General features: G+C 45.4%; 2 protein-coding genes across 2 annotated transcripts; both read left to right on the top strand.

Moving 5' to 3' along the window:
- Positions 1–204: 204 nt before the first annotated feature.
- LOC127313783 (mitogen-activated protein kinase 11) lies at positions 205–12395 on the top strand. Its single transcript, XM_051344250.1, has 9 exons — positions 205–757; positions 4072–4480; positions 4992–5119; positions 5947–6006; positions 8275–8424; positions 8515–8670; positions 8767–8978; positions 9056–9157; positions 11401–12395. The coding sequence occupies exons 1-9, from the start codon at positions 731–733 to the stop codon at positions 11420–11422; spliced, it is 1266 nt and encodes a 421-aa protein (XP_051200210.1). The 5' UTR covers positions 205–730; the 3' UTR covers positions 11423–12395.
- A 1920-nt stretch (positions 12396–14315) lies between these two features.
- LOC127313786 (copper transport protein ATX1) lies at positions 14316–16616 on the top strand. The gene is made up of 3 exons (XM_051344252.2): positions 14316–14475; positions 15425–15500; positions 16265–16616. The coding sequence occupies exons 1-3, from the start codon at positions 14467–14469 to the stop codon at positions 16429–16431; spliced, it is 252 nt and encodes an 83-aa protein (XP_051200212.1). The 5' UTR covers positions 14316–14466; the 3' UTR covers positions 16432–16616.
- The last annotated feature ends 888 nt before the right edge of the window (positions 16617–17504 follow it).

Below are 17504 nucleotides of genomic sequence, written 5' to 3'. Positions count from 1 at the left end.
CTAAAGTGTGGTTAGTCGTAAAAGTGTGGCTTGAAATAATGAAATCAAACTTTAGTAAGAGTTCTTTTTTTTGTTGAGTCTATGACAAGCAATAAAACGTGGCAAGGCAAAGTGTAGCAAAAACCACTTTGTTTTAGCTTGGTAGCACGCCCCCGGAGTTAAAGTTCAGCTGCGTCCAGCCCACGAGATAATACCGGATTTACCGGCGGCGCACGCGGAGCTCACCGTGCCACGCGGAGAAAACGGAGGAGAAAATATCCCTCCCTCGTCTCTCTCATTCCACTCGCCCTGCCATCCCGGTCACCCAAGCTTCGCCCGCTGCCGCACGACAGCAGCACGCCGTCGAAACGCCCCCTCCGCAAACGCCCCCTCCGCCCCTCCCCCATCCCCTCCGGCTCTTCCCGAGCGCGACGCCTCCTCCACCCCTCTCCCCAGATCCGCAGCGGCTGCCGGCTCCTCCCCATCTTCCCTGAACCCTGCAAGAACCTGGCCGTGGCGGCGGCCGCGGCAGCGACGTACGTCGGCGGCGAGGGGTGCATGAGGAGCAAGAGGTGGGGCAGGGACGACTGCGGGATCGGTATTCGGAGGAGGAGCCGGTGGGGGAAGTGCGGCTGACCTGCGCCTGCTGAGCGAGAGGCATCCAGGTGGAAGGCCGGTGGGATCGTGGGAAGAGGGAAAAGAAAGAAGGAAGAAAGGTTCATCTTGGGAAGCTTCCGCTACCGGCTCCAAGATGCAGAACAGCGATCTGCGCAAGAAGGTTTAAGCTCTTGGATTCTTTGTTTTTTCTTGCTTTGCTTAGATTAGATGAGTTTAGTGAAAATGCTAGGAATGGTGACAAGCACTAGATTTAAGAGGCTCGAATTGGCCATGATTAGTCTAGGCTGTGGAAATGCCATGGTTCCAAACAAAAAATTCGTTGCCTTTCATGTCAACAGCAATCTTGCACATAATGCCTCAGTGTGCCCCGGCGATGCACCACATCCGTAACTACGTCAGACTTTTTGTTTCCATGAAACTGCCCTTTTTATATGATGCAAGGATTCCTCGCGAGATGCAGTCTATTATGACATGACCAAGGCTGTTGTAGGGATGCTCCTGTGTTATAAGCAGATGGTTCTACAGGGGCCAAAGGTCCCGTAGAGCATCTCCACCGGCGCGCCCCAAATAGGCGCTGGCAGGTGCGCCGGCAGTGCTTTATTGGGGGTGTCGGCACCTGCTCCCCAATTTGGGGAGAGGTTGCACACACCGGCGACCTGAATAAGAATCTCTAAAAAAAATTGAACAAACAAATGTAAACAAACTGCAATTTTTCATTCAAATTTATGTTTATTTACACAAGTTTGAATGAAATTTGAACTAAACTAAACTAAAATAAACCCTAGTCTACTGGCTGTTGGTTGGGGCGCGCGATGGGTCTGCCTCGTCGTCGTTCTTCCCCTTTGCCGCGGCCTCCCGCGCCCGCCTCTTTGCCCTTGCTTCGTGTATATGGCGGTGCAGCATCGCCGCAGGCGTCACCGGAGCTTGCCGGTGGCGCTGAAGGTCCGACCTTCAGTGCCGCCCGCCACTGGCGGGACTCCTCGTTCTTGGTGAGCCTCGCTTCCTCGCAGGCGCTGCGTCGGCCTGGCGCCGAGCGTTAAGCTCAAGCAGCCTCAGCCGCTCGTCCGCCATGAAGAAGTGACTAGCCTCCTCCGTGGGCGCCCGCGAGATCTCGACGGCGCGCTCAAAGATGGTGGTGTTGGTTTCCTTGCGCACTTGCTTCCGGATTTTCCGGTCGTGCTGTGCGTTGGAGGAGGTCAGGATCACCGCCTGCTCAGCGTCGCCCTCGAACCAAGGATTGCGAGTCGACGAGTCGACGGGTCGTTCTGGGGCAGCGACTCAGACTAGTCTCGACTCAGCAAGACTCATGTTTAACACTAAATTACTAATGTGTTTAATGTAGGATAGAATATAAGGCTAGGGATAGAGGAGTGGGGGAAAACCTGGGCAATTCCTTCCAATGGCCAAGGCCTTCCTCTTGTCCATGAACCAGCAGCCTACAGGTTGGGGACAGGGGAGTGGGGGAAAACCTGGGCAATTCCTTCCAATGGCCGGCAGGTTCTTGCAGAGGCGGCGGCCAAGGGAGAGAACACCAAGATGTGTTTTGGCTTTTGGGTTTGAGCGGGGGAAACTGTCTCTCGATCTTGGTTTCACAGGGGAACACGGGGGAAAATGGGAATGGGAGGAAAGAATGGAAAAAATTATAACATGTGGGGTCATTTTTTAAGTCGACCGACTCACAAACCTGGACTAGTCGAGACTAGTCAAGACTAGTCGATCGACTCATCAAATGAGTCGAGTCGACTGGCCGAGTCGACCTTGCAAATGCGACTCGTAGACTAGTCGTCGACTAGTCTTTCGACTCGCAATCCATGCCTCGAACTGCCCCACGTCGCCCCACTCCGCCCGCTCCTCCGCAACCTCGCCTCCGCGTTTGCTATTGAACTCGGAGTCATCGAAGAAGCGGTCGTAGTCAAAGTCGAAGTCCTACAGCTCAAGCTCGGTTGTCGGACTGCGGTGGGGCCACAGGCTCTGGTTGCGGCTCTGCTGGCGGCGTGTGGCCGTTCTGGCCTACCATCGAGTAGGTGATGGTGAGCCGGCGCAGCATTGTGGTGTCGAGGCGAGTGCGGCGGTAGTGTGGAGGTCAGTGCGGCGAGGTGAGCAGAGAGGGCGCACTGAATAGAACGGTCTCTAGTCGGTATGCGCATTACGGCGGCGTCTCTGCATGAGGAACCGACGGGTTCATTAAAGACGACGATCCGAGCATCCAAGGATTCACATTTAAAGATAGAGCTGGCCGTGGAGTCGCTGACATGATGGCCCCACACGCCAAATCCTAGGTGTTGTGAGGCATCGGGGTGCCCGTTTCACGCCTTCCGCGTAGGGGCCAACACGGGGTTGCTGGCACTTTTATTGGCCTCCAAGTTGCGCGGCACTTTATTGGGCGTGCCGGTGTGAGCCCAAAACGTAGCCGGCCCCCAAATTGCTGTTGGCGTTGCTATTGGGGCCACCCGATGGAGATGCTCTTATTGGTTCAGAGGGTTATTTGTGTGGATACTAGCACTACATCTCCACTGTCCTAGACTAGACTAATATGCATCTTTTGGCTTAGTGTAGATTTGGCCCCTCAATCAGATATTATTGCCCTTCAACTGTTATTACCGCACCTTTGGCCCTCAAAGGTGGTTTGACCGTTTCCAAAGAAGTTTTGACTGACCTGGTGCCTACATGTAGGCTACCGCACCACCAGCTCTCTGCCACATCACCAGTTTCATTCTTAAAATTCCATAAATCTATTTAAAAAGGAGAGAGAAAAGATAAAACAAGATATTTCATATTCTGTATGTACGAGAAATTTTGAGAGAAGGAAAAGGGAAAACCAAAAATTGTAAAGAATTGAGAAAAATAACTTTAAAAACAAATTTGGAATGAAGTCTCAGTTTCATTTTTTTTTCTAATTACCCCTTTTTAGTAGATTTTCTTATCTTTTGCCCTTCTTTTGAAATTCTGTAAATAGGAAATTTACTTTTTTGAGATTATTTTATTTTCCCATTTTACTGCTCATATTTTTTCCTTTTTCTGATAGTTTTCTTTTCCCCATTTTCTTGAAACTCATGTGTCTTCAATAGATTTATAGATATCCCGTTTGAAATACCTGCCATATTTTTTTCACTTCAATTTGATAAATGTGTAGAATTGTCAGGAAGAAATTGGCGATGTTGCAGGTATGTAGAGGACTAGAGGTGATGTAGCCTACATATAGGCACCACATTGATAACCATTTTGAAATAGTAAAAACCCCCAGGGACCGAAAGTACACGGTATTAAGTTTTAAAGGGCAAACAAAAGTACAATTTTAAGAGTTCAGAAAACAAATTTACACTAACCCAATAGTTGAGGTGTCAAAATTACACATCTTCCTTTTGATTATAGGGTAACCAAGTCATGGTACCATCATGAATGATCATCTTCTTCTGCATTCCGTAAATTTATATGTATACCGTATTGATTGTCTGATTACTCTCCCTAATTCAGAGTGCAGCGGAGGTGGATTTCTTTACTGAATATGGCGATGTTAATCGATACAAAGTGCTGGAAGTCATAGGCAAAGGTAGTTATGGACTTGTATGTTCTGCAAATGATACACAAACAGGAGAGAAGGTTGCAATAAAGAAGATACACAACATTTTTGAGCATATATCGGATGCTGCACGCATACTCCGCGAAATCAAGCTTCTCAGGCTTCTTAGGCACCCTGATGTAGTGGAGATAAAGCATATCTTGCTTCCCCCATCTAAAAAGGATTTCAAAGATATATATGTTGTCTTTGAACTTATGGAGTCGGATCTTCACCAAGTCATAAAGGCTAATGATGATTTAACAAGGGAGCATTATCAGTTTTTCTTGTATCAGATGCTTCGAGCTTTAAAATATATGCACACAGGTATTGACTCCACCACAGTTTTTAGTTTATGAAGATCGGTGTGACATGTGCAGATGTGCCTCTGTTCGTATGGAACACCCCATGTAGCATTTGATTCTTGTTTCATTTCCTGCACCTGCACACATGCTATTTATTTGCATGTGAATAAAACTTTTAACCATTTGACAAATTGATCCCCCCTGATATTTTCTTTTATTGAGATGATATTGGAAGAATTATAGATTTGTTTACGTTGGTGATAGTAATTTATTTTTTAATTTGCTGATGTTTTTTCCTAGTTCTACTCTTATGGCATGCATGGTCTTTTTTTTTTGTTATGGTCAGGTCCTGAAGTATCTTAGAAAACAGTGGTATTAGTGCTAAATCTATCAAACTTGGTTGTCAGCTTTAGCATACCTTCTTGATTCTGCTGCATGATTTTGCGTTTATTAGCTTTGAGATGTTACATAATATTGTCTCAGTTTCTATGTATGATCGGAGCTGGCTAAATATTGTTTGTGATTTGATGCAGCAAATGTCTACCACCGAGATTTGAAGCCCAAAAATGTGCTTGCTAATGCAAATTGCAAACTCAAAATATGTGACTTTGGCTTGGCTCGAGTTGCATTCAATGATGCACCTACGACAGTCTTCTGGACAGTAAGCATTACTTTATTATTTTATCTTAATACCCTACCATATATTACTGGTTTATTTTACAATACTCGAAGTTTGTTACTTGATTGTTTTAAGTTTCAACTGCTGGTTCAATCGGTTACTGGAATTCGTAATCGATTGAATTGTCATGTGCCATCGCATTACGTGATGCAGCAAGCAAATAGCCGTTGGCCCAACATTATCCTTGTGACACGCACCGTTTGTCATGTTATGAACTTAGAATAGGAGTTCCCTTAGCACCTAACCATGCAAGTTGAACTTCAGATAGCCTCATTCAAGATACAATAATTGAAAGAAAAGGGAAGTGAAGATGTAATGATTAATGCACTATCACATGTAAGTTAAAACAAGATGACATCTGGTTTCACTTTTAAGTGGGTCTAGGGTGTGTTTGCTCTGAGCCTAGGTTTGCCTAACCAGCCAAATTTTTGGTGAAGGGCCTTGCTTGCCCTCGAGTTGGCCAACATCGGCAGAAAATTGAACTAGAGTAGCAAAAGGGGCATTGGCTTCCCAAAAGATTGGCCACCATCCAAACAATGACCAACTTTTTAGGCACGACCAAAATTTTGGTAAGATACATATTGGATACAATTGAGACGTACCCCTAATGCCTGAGAATTTAATGGTCACGAGGCTGTTTTCTCATTCTTTGGTTTTAGGGTTGGACTGGTGGTTGATGGTCATGAAGCTAACTGATATTAGGGCTTGGGGCTGCTCATGGATCTTCCATTGTTCATCCACTGTTTCTTATGTACTCAGTTTACTACTGTGAAATTAACCTCTAAATTAAAATAAATATAATTTTGCAGGACTATGTGGCAACGAGATGGTATAGAGCACCTGAACTTTGTGGGTCATTCTATTCTAAGGTAAGGGTTGTTGTGATTGGTCAGAAGTTAGAGAGACTGACGTGTATACATATTCATGATGCAAACCTAATAGGCAGCATTCCTTTGGGTACTGGTAGTGGTAAATGACATTATTGGAATGCTGTCCTGGAACTGAATATCCCGTGCCCGGTCAGTTGCCTCACCTTGTAGTGAGTATGAGGCAATTGTCCATATAAGGGCTTTTGACTTCTATCTATATTAAAATTTGGGTTAGTATATCTATACATATATATTCCTTTAACACCAAAAGAAACATATGGTACATCTTTTGCACCTGTATTCGTGAACTTGAGCAAACAAATGATGTCACCAACTCATCATACAGTTGTAAGTCAGCAAATGCACCATGGCGAAGTTGCAATAAAGAAGTAAAGCTCATGATTCATAATTCCATATTATATGCTGTTCCAACTTCTAACTATGCCATCATATGGCCGCAAACAATAGAATGATTAAGGATAGCTGTGCATGCTTAGAACTCCACATTGTATACCAAGGAGCACTGCAGCTTTAGATCACGGGATTACAAATACTCTAGTAGCGGAAATGGAGTCAATGTAGCATGCCGACGTGATCGGCTAGTCATAGCTGTACTAGTAATGTAGTAGCTCCTCGTGGTCCCCCCGCTAACACCTATGGACCATCACAAAGCTGTTTATCATCATTGCAAGTTGCATGACAGTCTCGGAACAATGCCTCCCAAGGTATCCACGCGTATAGGCTAGGAAAGCTGGGGTGCTAGCACTGACACGCATGGCTAAAGTTTCATCAGCGGGGAGTGATGGCTAGGGTTTTTGGAGTTCCACAAATTTGTGTCCCTAATGCCGTGACACCTCCCTTTGGATATACGCCAATGGAAGGTCTCTACATTGGAGGCCCATTAAGCCCACTAGGTACCGAAGTAACTGGGACACTAACCAAAACCTGTTCCAGCCTGTTAGTCTTTATTACACGTAAAAAACTTGAAATGGAACTAAAATATGTGAATAGAAATACTATATTCATATATGATGCGGCAACTATCTTGGCATAATAAGCCTTAAAAATTATGAAGAACTGGCATGCTGACATACTCTTGCAGTAGGGAGTTTTACGATCTTGCACCCAAGGTAGAGTATATTTGAGAAAACAAAGCAGTAAATACTTTAAGCAAATTTGTTCAAGAGCCAACTGCTTCAGGTGCTTCTTCTTTGTGTTGTCCCATTGTTCCTTACTGAACCCTTAAGGGTGTCCATTTTATATGGTATCCACGATTCACAACTGAATGGTAATTAGTAGACATAACTGCATTTCCACCATAAATATAACTCTAAATTTATCTGTTTTCCCCAATATAAGTGTGAACATTATATACACATGGGGTTTGAATTCCTTCGCAGCTTATCACGGCCTATAAGCTTAGATTTACCCAGACAATTTGAGCTTGTAAGTAGATACCTTATTTGACTCATGAGTCACAAGCTATGGATATGTCATTCAGTAAACTGACTTGGTCTAAGTCAGGCTAAATAAGCCTGTATGTAGCTGGATGACCTTTCCAGGAATTTCTATTGTTTGCCTCATTAACTATTTTCTGCACAACGTACCTGTTTTTACACCCTCTTGATAATCCGTTGAAAACGTAGACATAACAACTGTTACTATCTTTTGCAAGTAAATGGTAACATCATATGGGATTGCGCACCTTCTTTCCATAAGTTCGGACCTTTGGTTCTACTGGTTGGGGCGTGAAACTTAACATAGTATCAGAGCAGAGGTCTTGGGTCCAGTCTCGGCTTTCACAATTTAATAAAAAATGCTCACGTCCTCTTTCTGTCCACGAATAGGCCTTATCGAGTCATACGTGAGATTCTATTCACGTGCAAGCCTCATTGAGTCACACGTGAGAGGGGGTGTTACAGTATGTGGATTGCCCTCCTTTCCATCAGTTCGGACTCTTGGTTCTACTGGCTGGTGCATTAAACTTCACAAATGAATCCCTTCGGCACTGGCTAATGCTGCTTATTGCAAAGTTAGAAACATATCTATTACTTGTGCAAATGAATGGTGCGTAGCATTAGTTATCTTAAGAAACTGTCCCAGTTTGAAGTTGACTGTCCCAGTTACACGCGTTGGTATTGACGACGGAGCTGTGACATTTATTTCCTATTCTATTTCTTCTGTAAATAAGATATTCTACTGGTCCTAATTTGAGTTGGCATGGCCTATCGTTTGTGTCACTGAAGTTTACCATCTTCTTGATTTCAGTATACACCCGCAATCGATATATGGAGTATAGGGTGCATTTTCGCGGAGGTTCTGATTGGGAAGCCTCTATTTCCTGGTAAAAATGTTGTTCACCAGCTGGATTTGATAACTGATGTTCTAGGGACACCATCCTTAGATGCTATTTCTAAGGTAAAATAGCTTATCTCTGAAAGTTTGCTGTCAAAGTTACAGTTTGTGTCTGCTTCTAAAACTCCCCACTATTTTCTTACATCTGCCAAGGTGCGGAATGACAAGGCAAGGAAATATCTGACATCCATGCGGAAGAAACAGCCTACTTCGTTCTCACAGAAATTTCCAAAGGCTGATCCATTAGCGTTGCAATTGCTTAGGAGGCTTCTAGCTTTTGATCCAAAGGACCGCCCATCTGCTGAAGAGGTATGTCATAGAACTGAACTTTTAACTAATCCTGTGGTCTGCTTCTGACATTGCCCAGAAATTATGATCTTAATATATATAATATGCTAATTGTAGGCATTGGCAGATCCATACTTTAATGGTCTAGCAAAGGTAGAGCGAGAACCATCTTCTCAACCAATACCAAAAATTGAATTTGAATTTGAAGGCCGTAGAGTAACAAAGGATGACATTAAGGAACTGATATTTAAAGAAATTTTGGAGTATCATCCTCAGTTACTGAATGAGCATATCAGTGGGACAGAAAGGCCAAACTTTGTTCATTTAAGGTCAGATATTGAATGCTTGTTTATCTTCTCTTAGTCATAATCCATGTCTGATATGGTAGCATCTTCTGGTCTTGCAGCGCTGTTGAAAAATGTAAGAAACGCTTTGCTGAACTCGAGGAAAATGACAGCGGAAGTGGATCAGCTGTTTCATCACAGAGGAAGCATTCTTCTTTGCCAAGGTACCTGCTGATCTAATCTGTTATACAAGGGATGCTCCAACAATATATATATTGGTAACCAATGACGTAACATGAAAAATAAAGCATCCATTATCAAACTTGTTTCTTGTTCGGTTGCACCCTTTCTCTTGTCAAGCTTCAAAGTTCTACCGAGCATGAAACATCTAGTCCTAATTAGAACAGAGTTTGTTTCTCTTCATTAGTTATAATATTTTTAATTGTCCAGTAGGTCTATCTATAGATAGAATCCTTGAAGGCCTCTTCCAAATTGAACCATCTTGCTTGTGAACCACAGTAAATGAAAGTAGTGGGAAAAGTTCAAAGTCTTTCTACAAATTTTCTATCACTAGTAGTTCGAATACACATTTTTTTCGAAATAGAGGATGAGACCTCTGGCCTCTGCATCTAAGAGATGCCTAAGGTCTTCATTTGCATTTTATTGAACAAAGAACTGGTAAGAGCATACATCAAAATGATCTGAAGCCGCCACACAACACCTACAAACCCGACAATGGGAGATGAAAATGCCATCACGACCTTATGCCCTAAAACACAAACAACATCCCATCAGCTAGGTACCGTGGGCATTACCGAGTCACCCTATGGCAAAACAGGAGCACACATCCAGACCAGGAGACCCTTAGTGAGCACCTCGTATCCTCGCTACAAAAGCCGCGGCCTCCGTCGAACCTCTGAGGCATCTCCTGGGCAGAAATCCGCATAACCCTTGCCAAGTCTGCCATCGATGCCGCCACGGTGCCATACAGCACCTCCACCCTGCATGAGTCCCTTGGCACGCCTGTCACCGAAACCCCTGCATCATGCCGCCAGGACTCGTGTCGTTGATGTGGCAGATGCAGCACCGCTACATGACAAGACCCCTCTAGCCAGAACCTGTTCCAAAACGGTGCCCCCAAGAGGGAGAACAGCACCGAACGTGTCGCCATCGTCCTATCCGGGAGACCCAGATGTAGGGTTTCCCCTGGAATATCTGTGCGGGGGTAGGTGATTCGCAGCGATGACGCCTTCAACAAGGTAACGATGCCCACGGGCGCCACCATTGTCAGCCCTGAGCGAACGGAGCCTCGCTTCCTAGTTGATCCGCCACTAGCAGAGCTGCCTCCATGCCAAGTACCGCCACTCTGCCAAGATGAGGTCGGCCAGACAAGGTTGACCACCACCGCCAACCCGCATATCCTCGCCAGAAGCCCTGCCTGCTTTCCACCGGTGCGACCCCACGGCCCGCCTCCGCATGTAGGGGTCTGTCGGAGTCCGCCCGCCCATTACCGTCTGATTTTGTCGGCAGGGCGTGGCCGCCACTGCCGGCGGCAGCGGCCACTGGAAGGGGATCTGGCAGAGGCTCGCTAGGTTTCAGACAGGGGCCTCCGGAGTCGCCCCGCGTGAGGCCACCCGGGAGGAGAGGGAACTGGTGGTGGGGGGAAGGCTAGCTTGGCTGGCTGGCGGCGGCAGGGGTGGAGGGGAGGGTTAGGTCACGGGGAGGGTCATCAGTACTTCTAATACACATATTGCCTGACAATGATTGACATGTCTCAAGTATGTTACATCTTTTTCTTTTCTTCTTTTGATGCTTATATAAGCAAAATTAATATGCAAAACCGCCTTTTAGTTGAGATGATCCTAGTTAGACCCTGGAAGATTTAGTTTCTTGTGATGCCTTCCTGTCAAGTGAGTCTTTGCTTGAACTTCTGAGAATCGATGACTTACGACAAGTCGACAAGTGGTCTAGTTTTTCCATTTAGCTGGTGGGATATTCAGTGCCAGCCTTTTGAGATGCAATACTGACATATAAGAGCATCTCCACTCGTCTCCCCCAGAAGCCCCCCCACGACCACTTTTTTTCATCCGGACGGTGAAAAACGGCCCAGTCAGGCCCCCGGTTCCTCGTTTTGGTCCGGATTTGAGCCTATTTTCGTCCGGACTCCCCATGCCATCCTCGGTTTCCCGGGGGTCTCCCGGGGACTCCGGATGGAGCAAAACCAACCGCCCACGCCCACGTGTCTCCTCTTTCGTCCGGACTCCCCGGGCCATCCTCTTTTTCCCCGAGAAACGCTGCTTGGGGAGCACACGACTGGAAATATACTGCCCCCCAGGCCAAATTTTCTTGCTCAAAAACACGGTGTTCTGCTTTTGCCAAGTTATTATTTTTTGTTTCACTAGCCATCGAAGTTTTTTTTAAAATCTGAATGATGATGTGGGGTACTAACGCCTTTCTTCTTTTGCAGGCAATCCTTCAACCATTGTTAGACGACGTGCAATGTCCTCTTGACATCTAAGCCCACAGGATATTATGAGTGATCCAATGAGCTTACCATCCATACTTCTTTGGCAGCAAAAAATTCTGTGTTCTCCGGATGAAGGACTGAACTCAGAACCCAGAAGTTAAGGGGGCACCGCTTTTGTGCAACTGGCCCAACACAATATGTGCGTGGAGGAGTCTGTAGACTACAGATTAGGGAACTTGTATTTCTATCTGCATCATGATGGTATCAGGACTGATATACCAAGTGACAGAATCATGCAGGCAGTTGCTGCTTCTCATATGGCCCAGTTCCAGTTGTACACTGCAGCATGGCAGGGATGTGTTGAACGACTTAGAGCAGCAACTCAGGCATTGCCCTGTTGAACGACAGAGGTCTGGCTTTCTATCTGCCAATCCTCAAGGTGTGAATATACTTTTGCAATTGAAGCTGGAAGAACTACAGATTATACGCAGTGATATTCCGCTAGCTTTCCAGGGCACCAAGTCTCACAGCAGTTGGATCTAGCTGTGCTTCCTTGCAACGCTCATCCATGAAAAAGCTTTGATGTGCCAAGGTCAAATAGCCTGGTTGCCGCGATTTGCTCCCATCACGCATGTGGCTTGTTTGGGGAATACCGCCAGGGACCTCGCCGTGTTTGGCGGTGTGTCACAAAAGGAAGTCGAGCATCAGTCTGAACCGTTTCCAGCACAAGCTGTGAGAAATGTGCAAAAGGGAAACGCCAAAGACCAAAGCGAACTGTTCTGGTGTTGTGCAGGGTATATAAGTCGTTCCTTTTGCTGGTTTTATGTTCTTCAGATGCCTGAGTCAGTTTTCTGTTGTTCTTTTTCGATAAATGGGAATTGCTTATACAATGTACATGATTATCTCGCCAATAAGCCTGTCACTAGAGTTGCTTTGCCAGATCTGTCTCTTCTGGGCAAGCTATCGAAGCAATGCAGTGACAACAATTTCTTCTACCCCGTATGTTTTGTTCTTGTGATGACTGCTTATTTCTCTGGGCTTTCTTGGAAAATGCACATTTCTATGTGTGAGTAGTACAAAATGCTATCTACCAAAATGACGGTGTGAGACGAAGCATGGGACTGACGAGCTCCTAGATGAAGCTTGGAACTAGTCGTGGACATGTCATTGAGCTTGGCAGGACATCTGGGCTGTTGATGATACGGCATGATTGAAGCTCACAGCTAGCCGCTGTTTGACGTGCCATCAAGCATGAGAAGACATTGCGGGTTTGGGATTTGGGTTAGAGAGCATATAGGTATGTAGTAGCTTTCAGTAGGACATGGCTCCCGTTTCAGTGAATCTGGCCGATTGTCCATGGCCCATGGGATGGCGCGGCCAGAATTAAGAAGCATTTATTAGTCAGGAGAAATATTTGACCACACTCTATAGTTTTGTTGAAACAATTGAACTCTTCGGAATAATAATATAATCACATAACAGTGAGTTTGTCCGGTTCATTGTCACTCCAAGATTACTAACTTATTAATCTTTGGGGACTATTCTGGATCATTCCAAGATTCCAGAAGTGAAACAAGTTAGTGAAGATCGTGGTGGCTCAACTTTTCCTTCGATGTCCCTCCTAAACTAAAAGTCTTTGCGTGGAAGTTTGCTTCTAATTCTCTTGGGGTGCAAGACCTTAGATGCAGAAGAAACATGGAACTGAATCCAACCTGTACTATATGTGGCAGAGAACCAGAGATGGTGCACCACGATGTGATTACCTGCAATAAACCTACTACTCTGAGACAGCAGCTCAGAAAACCTTGGTCTCTCCCAAATGAAGATATGTTCAAATGCACCGGTGAGAACTGGGTCCTCGTCCTTCTGGACCAATGCAATGCCGAGCTGAGAGCAAAACTGATCTTTCTCTGGTGGCGCTCTTGGCACTTGAGAAACAATGCTATATTTAGCGATAGTAAGTGTGGCATACAACAGCTGCTAATTTTATCCAGTCCTACCTCTCCACGTTTGTGCAGGCTAATTCCCAGGAAGCGGCTACAGATGCTAAAGGGAAGAAATGTCTCATGCCCCCGACTGCTGAGACCTCAAAGAAGAGAGAATGTACTCAAGCTTGGACAAAACCAAACCCAGGCTGGCTAAAAATGAATGTTGACGCAGGGTTATGTGCGCAAAATAACACTGGATCCTGGGGTGCCATTTTGAGGGATGCGGAAGGGAATGTCATCCTCTCAGCCTGGGGTTTTCTTCAACACTGCCTTGATGTCACTACTGCTGAATGCATTGCTATGTTGGAAGGTGCTAAGGCGATCGTGGCTTATACCCCTTCTAGTGTCATCGTGGAAGGAGACAATGCGCTAGTGATCAATGAATTGAAGCTTGAAGGACCAGGCAAATCAATGCTCTCCAACATATTTGCTGAAACGAAGACCACTCTCCAAATGCTCCCAGGTTTTGAGATCAGAAAAATTAACAGATCTGCTAATGTAGCAGCGCATGGCATAGCTAAATTTGCTAGTTTAGTTGGTTCTGGAGGTTTGTTACTGGGTTCTGTTCCTCCCTGCGGATCAGACTCAGATTGATTGTAAGCATATTGGTATGTCAAACGACGTGTCCTGAGTAATACAAGTCCCATATTAAAAAAAAAAAGTGAAGATCGCGGTGGCAGCAAAGTCTTCCCCACCGCCCATTTTTCCACAGTAAAAAGACGAAGAATTTCACTATCCATTGCAAACCCAACCCATCACGGCACGGCGCCTGAAAAAGAACTACCTCGTCCGTTGAATTGAACGCGCGCCTCGCTGACTGCCCGACCCGTTGCACATCTCCAGGACGCGTCCGTCCGCACCGCACCACCGCCGTGGCCCCACCTGACAGTGCCGCGACCCCTTCGCCCCCAAAAAGTAAAACCAGAGAGAGCGTCACGATTCAGGCCGCCTCTGCGCGTATTTATTGACCCCCTTCCACTCCCCGGAGGAAGCCGTCGACCACCCGCTTCCCGCCGGATCTCCGCCGCAGAATTTCCCGACCGCTCTCGCGCCTCGCCGTCCGCCGATCTCGCGCGCCATGTCGCAGGTATTGTCCGCCACAGCCCCTCGTTCGACTCCCCGTCTCGATCCGCTTGCCTAGCTAGGTCCCGCCCCCTTGGCCTTCCCTGGGGGTAGATAGAACTGTACGCGTACGCCGGGATCTGGTGGCCCAGCAGATCCGTTCGTCCGGGGCGCTTGCTCCCGCCCGGGCATGTTCGGTCCCGGCAGGTTTTAGAGTCCTCCCGAATTTCAGAGCCGTGGAACCGGAACAGAGCTAGTAATAGCTTTGGCGTCGATTCGGAATGCTGATTCGGGCTGCTCCGTGCTCGGTTGGCAGGCCGTGTGTGTGTTCGCCCACCCACCACGCTGATCCGCGCTTCTTGCCAGAGTTCCTAACCAAAATGTCCAAAACAGATCAATTAGGAACGCTGTTCTGGGTCTCAGTTACTTTGCTGCCTAGTCTGGGGGCAACGAAGCTGCAGCAGTCCTCTATTTCCCCTCCGAAATTCCTTGAATCCATACTGTGATTAGGATCGCAAGTATGCTACAAGACATAAACGCTGATTCTGTTCTGTTCATTTAGTAATTCCTAGGTACGCTACACAATGATTAGTACACGATATTGGTAGTGAGAGGAGCCATACTATTGATGAAACGGCAATCCATGCATGTTAGTAGTCCACCACGGGAAAATTGTTGGAGTTAATAATGTTCACACGATTTGGAGGAGCCAGTCCCGAGATTGTGCTCTTCGGTTCACTGGAAAGCACTAGTACGAGAATGCTGACCGATTCCTCCACAGTTGCAAAACTCGCTCTGCTAAGAGCAGTAAGATGCAAGAATTTGTAGATGCTCTCAGCTTATCGTGTTTAAGATGTGCACACGATTCCCAAGAGAAGAAGTCTCGGATTCTGCTCTTTTATTAGCTGGAAATTATTATTACAACGGTGCATAGTAATGCTTCCAGAACTATAAAATTTTGCTCTGTGATGCAGACTGTTGAACTCAAGGTTGGCATGTCCTGCCAAGGTTGTGTTGGAGCTGTCAAGCGGGTACTCGGCAAAATGGAAGGTATTTATAACTCTATTGTTATTGATATTCCTTTTCCTTTTTTTATGTTTAAACTATGCAACTGAAATTGGTACACCATTTTATTCAACAACCAATCTGAATATGAATGAACCCTGGTCAAGCTTCGCATTGGTTATTGGTTGAGTCTGTTTTAAATACCTTCGGGAGGTGGACATTGCGATGGTTTCCCATGTTTTATTGATGACAGCTAGTTGCCAGATACATGATTGGACGAATCTGTCATTAAGGCCCTGTTTAGCACTCAGTTGATTTTATTTAAAGCACTTCTCTGTCTCCGCTTTTGGTCGGGTGTAACAGAATGATTTTAGAAAACTTGATTCCAAAAGGGAACCTCCCTGCAGGCATTCACCTTTGGTATATTTTATCGGTCTAAAGAAGATTGTTTCAATATATCATCCTGAACCTAACGACAGTTAACTCATACTTCCTGCACCCCCACTGCATAGATTGGTTTGGTAGCAAATCCATGTACGTACATATGTCTTAAGCAGTGTTCTGGATGAAACGGCTCCCATGTAAACATGGGAATTTCGCACCCATTTTCGGATGTGTGATTTTTATTTTTGTGTGCAAATCGAATTATTTCCTATGGAATTCATTTGTCCAGTGGGTTCTGCACGGTGTCCAATTCTGTATGGATTACCTATGAGAATTGGTTGTCCCAAGGAAGGGGAAATTATTGTTTTTCAATAGATCTTGATCTTTAAATCTAACCATATTCATTTTACTTGTGGTTGCTTCAGGTGTTGAGTCCTTCGATGTAGACATCGAGCAGCAGAAGGTCACTGTGAAGGGTAATGTGACGCCAGATGCTGTTCTTCAGACTGTTTCTAAGACAGGCAAGAAGACTGAATTCTGGGAGGCTGCCCCTGCAAACAACGAACCGGTGGCATCTGCAGTCTCGTCCTAAAAACCATATATATGAACCCTAGTATGTGAATTGTGGAATTCGATGTAACGAACCTGTGGCATCTGCCATGAATTTACTACAAATAATAACAAACAGCTGGTAGTTGTATGTGTACATCTTCTATGATTGGCGTTTCTGCACTGTACTGGTTTGATAATTTGTGAACATGTACTCTTTTGTGTTAACTAGTAGGCCGATGTTTGGCGCTTAGGCTTGTCAGGTATCATTATCATCGGGACTATCTATTTGGCAACCGAGTGTTTTCCTTTTCGGTAACACCTGAATTTTCTGTCCAATGATGCAGCGACAACTGTCGTGGTCTCTCTCCTCTTCCTAACAGAACAAAAGGTCGTTTTCTTGTCTGGTTTTTCTCCGGTTCTCTTTCTAACAACGGAAAAAACCTAACTCCCGGCGTTGGCTCGTGGGCACCTTCTGGCGACGCACGAAAAGCAGACAACAAGAACACAACCAGTCGCCAGATCCAAAACACAGGAGACGACTGGAGGGAACCGAAACAAACAGAAAAAGGAGAGGGAAAACCCTCCAGGATCTAGTGGAAGAGGATGTCGATTGTTGATGCAGAATCCATCCTGGAGAACACCCAACTTAGCCAGGTTCTTCTACTTCCCTCCTAGAATCTCTGTCGTCTTTCCTCTCTGTTGCTCTTTTGTTCATGCAAAAAAATCAAGGGAAGAACAGAAAAAGTAAGAGATGGTAGACGGGGAACTATGCTTGTTCATGAATTTACTTGTACATGATTCTACTTGTTCAGATTCATATAATCCCATCAAGAATTCTACTTGTTCAATTAATGAAATCTGAGAAATAAGAAAAGTTACAGATAAAACACTGACATAAAAGAAGAAGACATGTATTAACTTCAGATTCATATAATCAATGTACATAGCAAGTGAACATACATGTGTGAGAAGTTAATACAAATAAACAGAATAGATTCCTGGTGAAAAAAACATAGGGTTTTCGGCTAACTATAACAGAACAAAACCAACTAACATTCTTTGAAGCAGACACGACACTGCCAAAAAGCCATCACATACATATTTCTACAAAAG

This window comes from Lolium perenne, chromosome 7, assembly GCF_019359855.2.
Source record: "Lolium perenne isolate Kyuss_39 chromosome 7, Kyuss_2.0, whole genome shotgun sequence".
NCBI lineage: Eukaryota > Viridiplantae > Streptophyta > Magnoliopsida > Poales > Poaceae > Lolium > Lolium perenne.
This window is presented reverse-complemented; position numbering and strand designations above follow the sequence as displayed.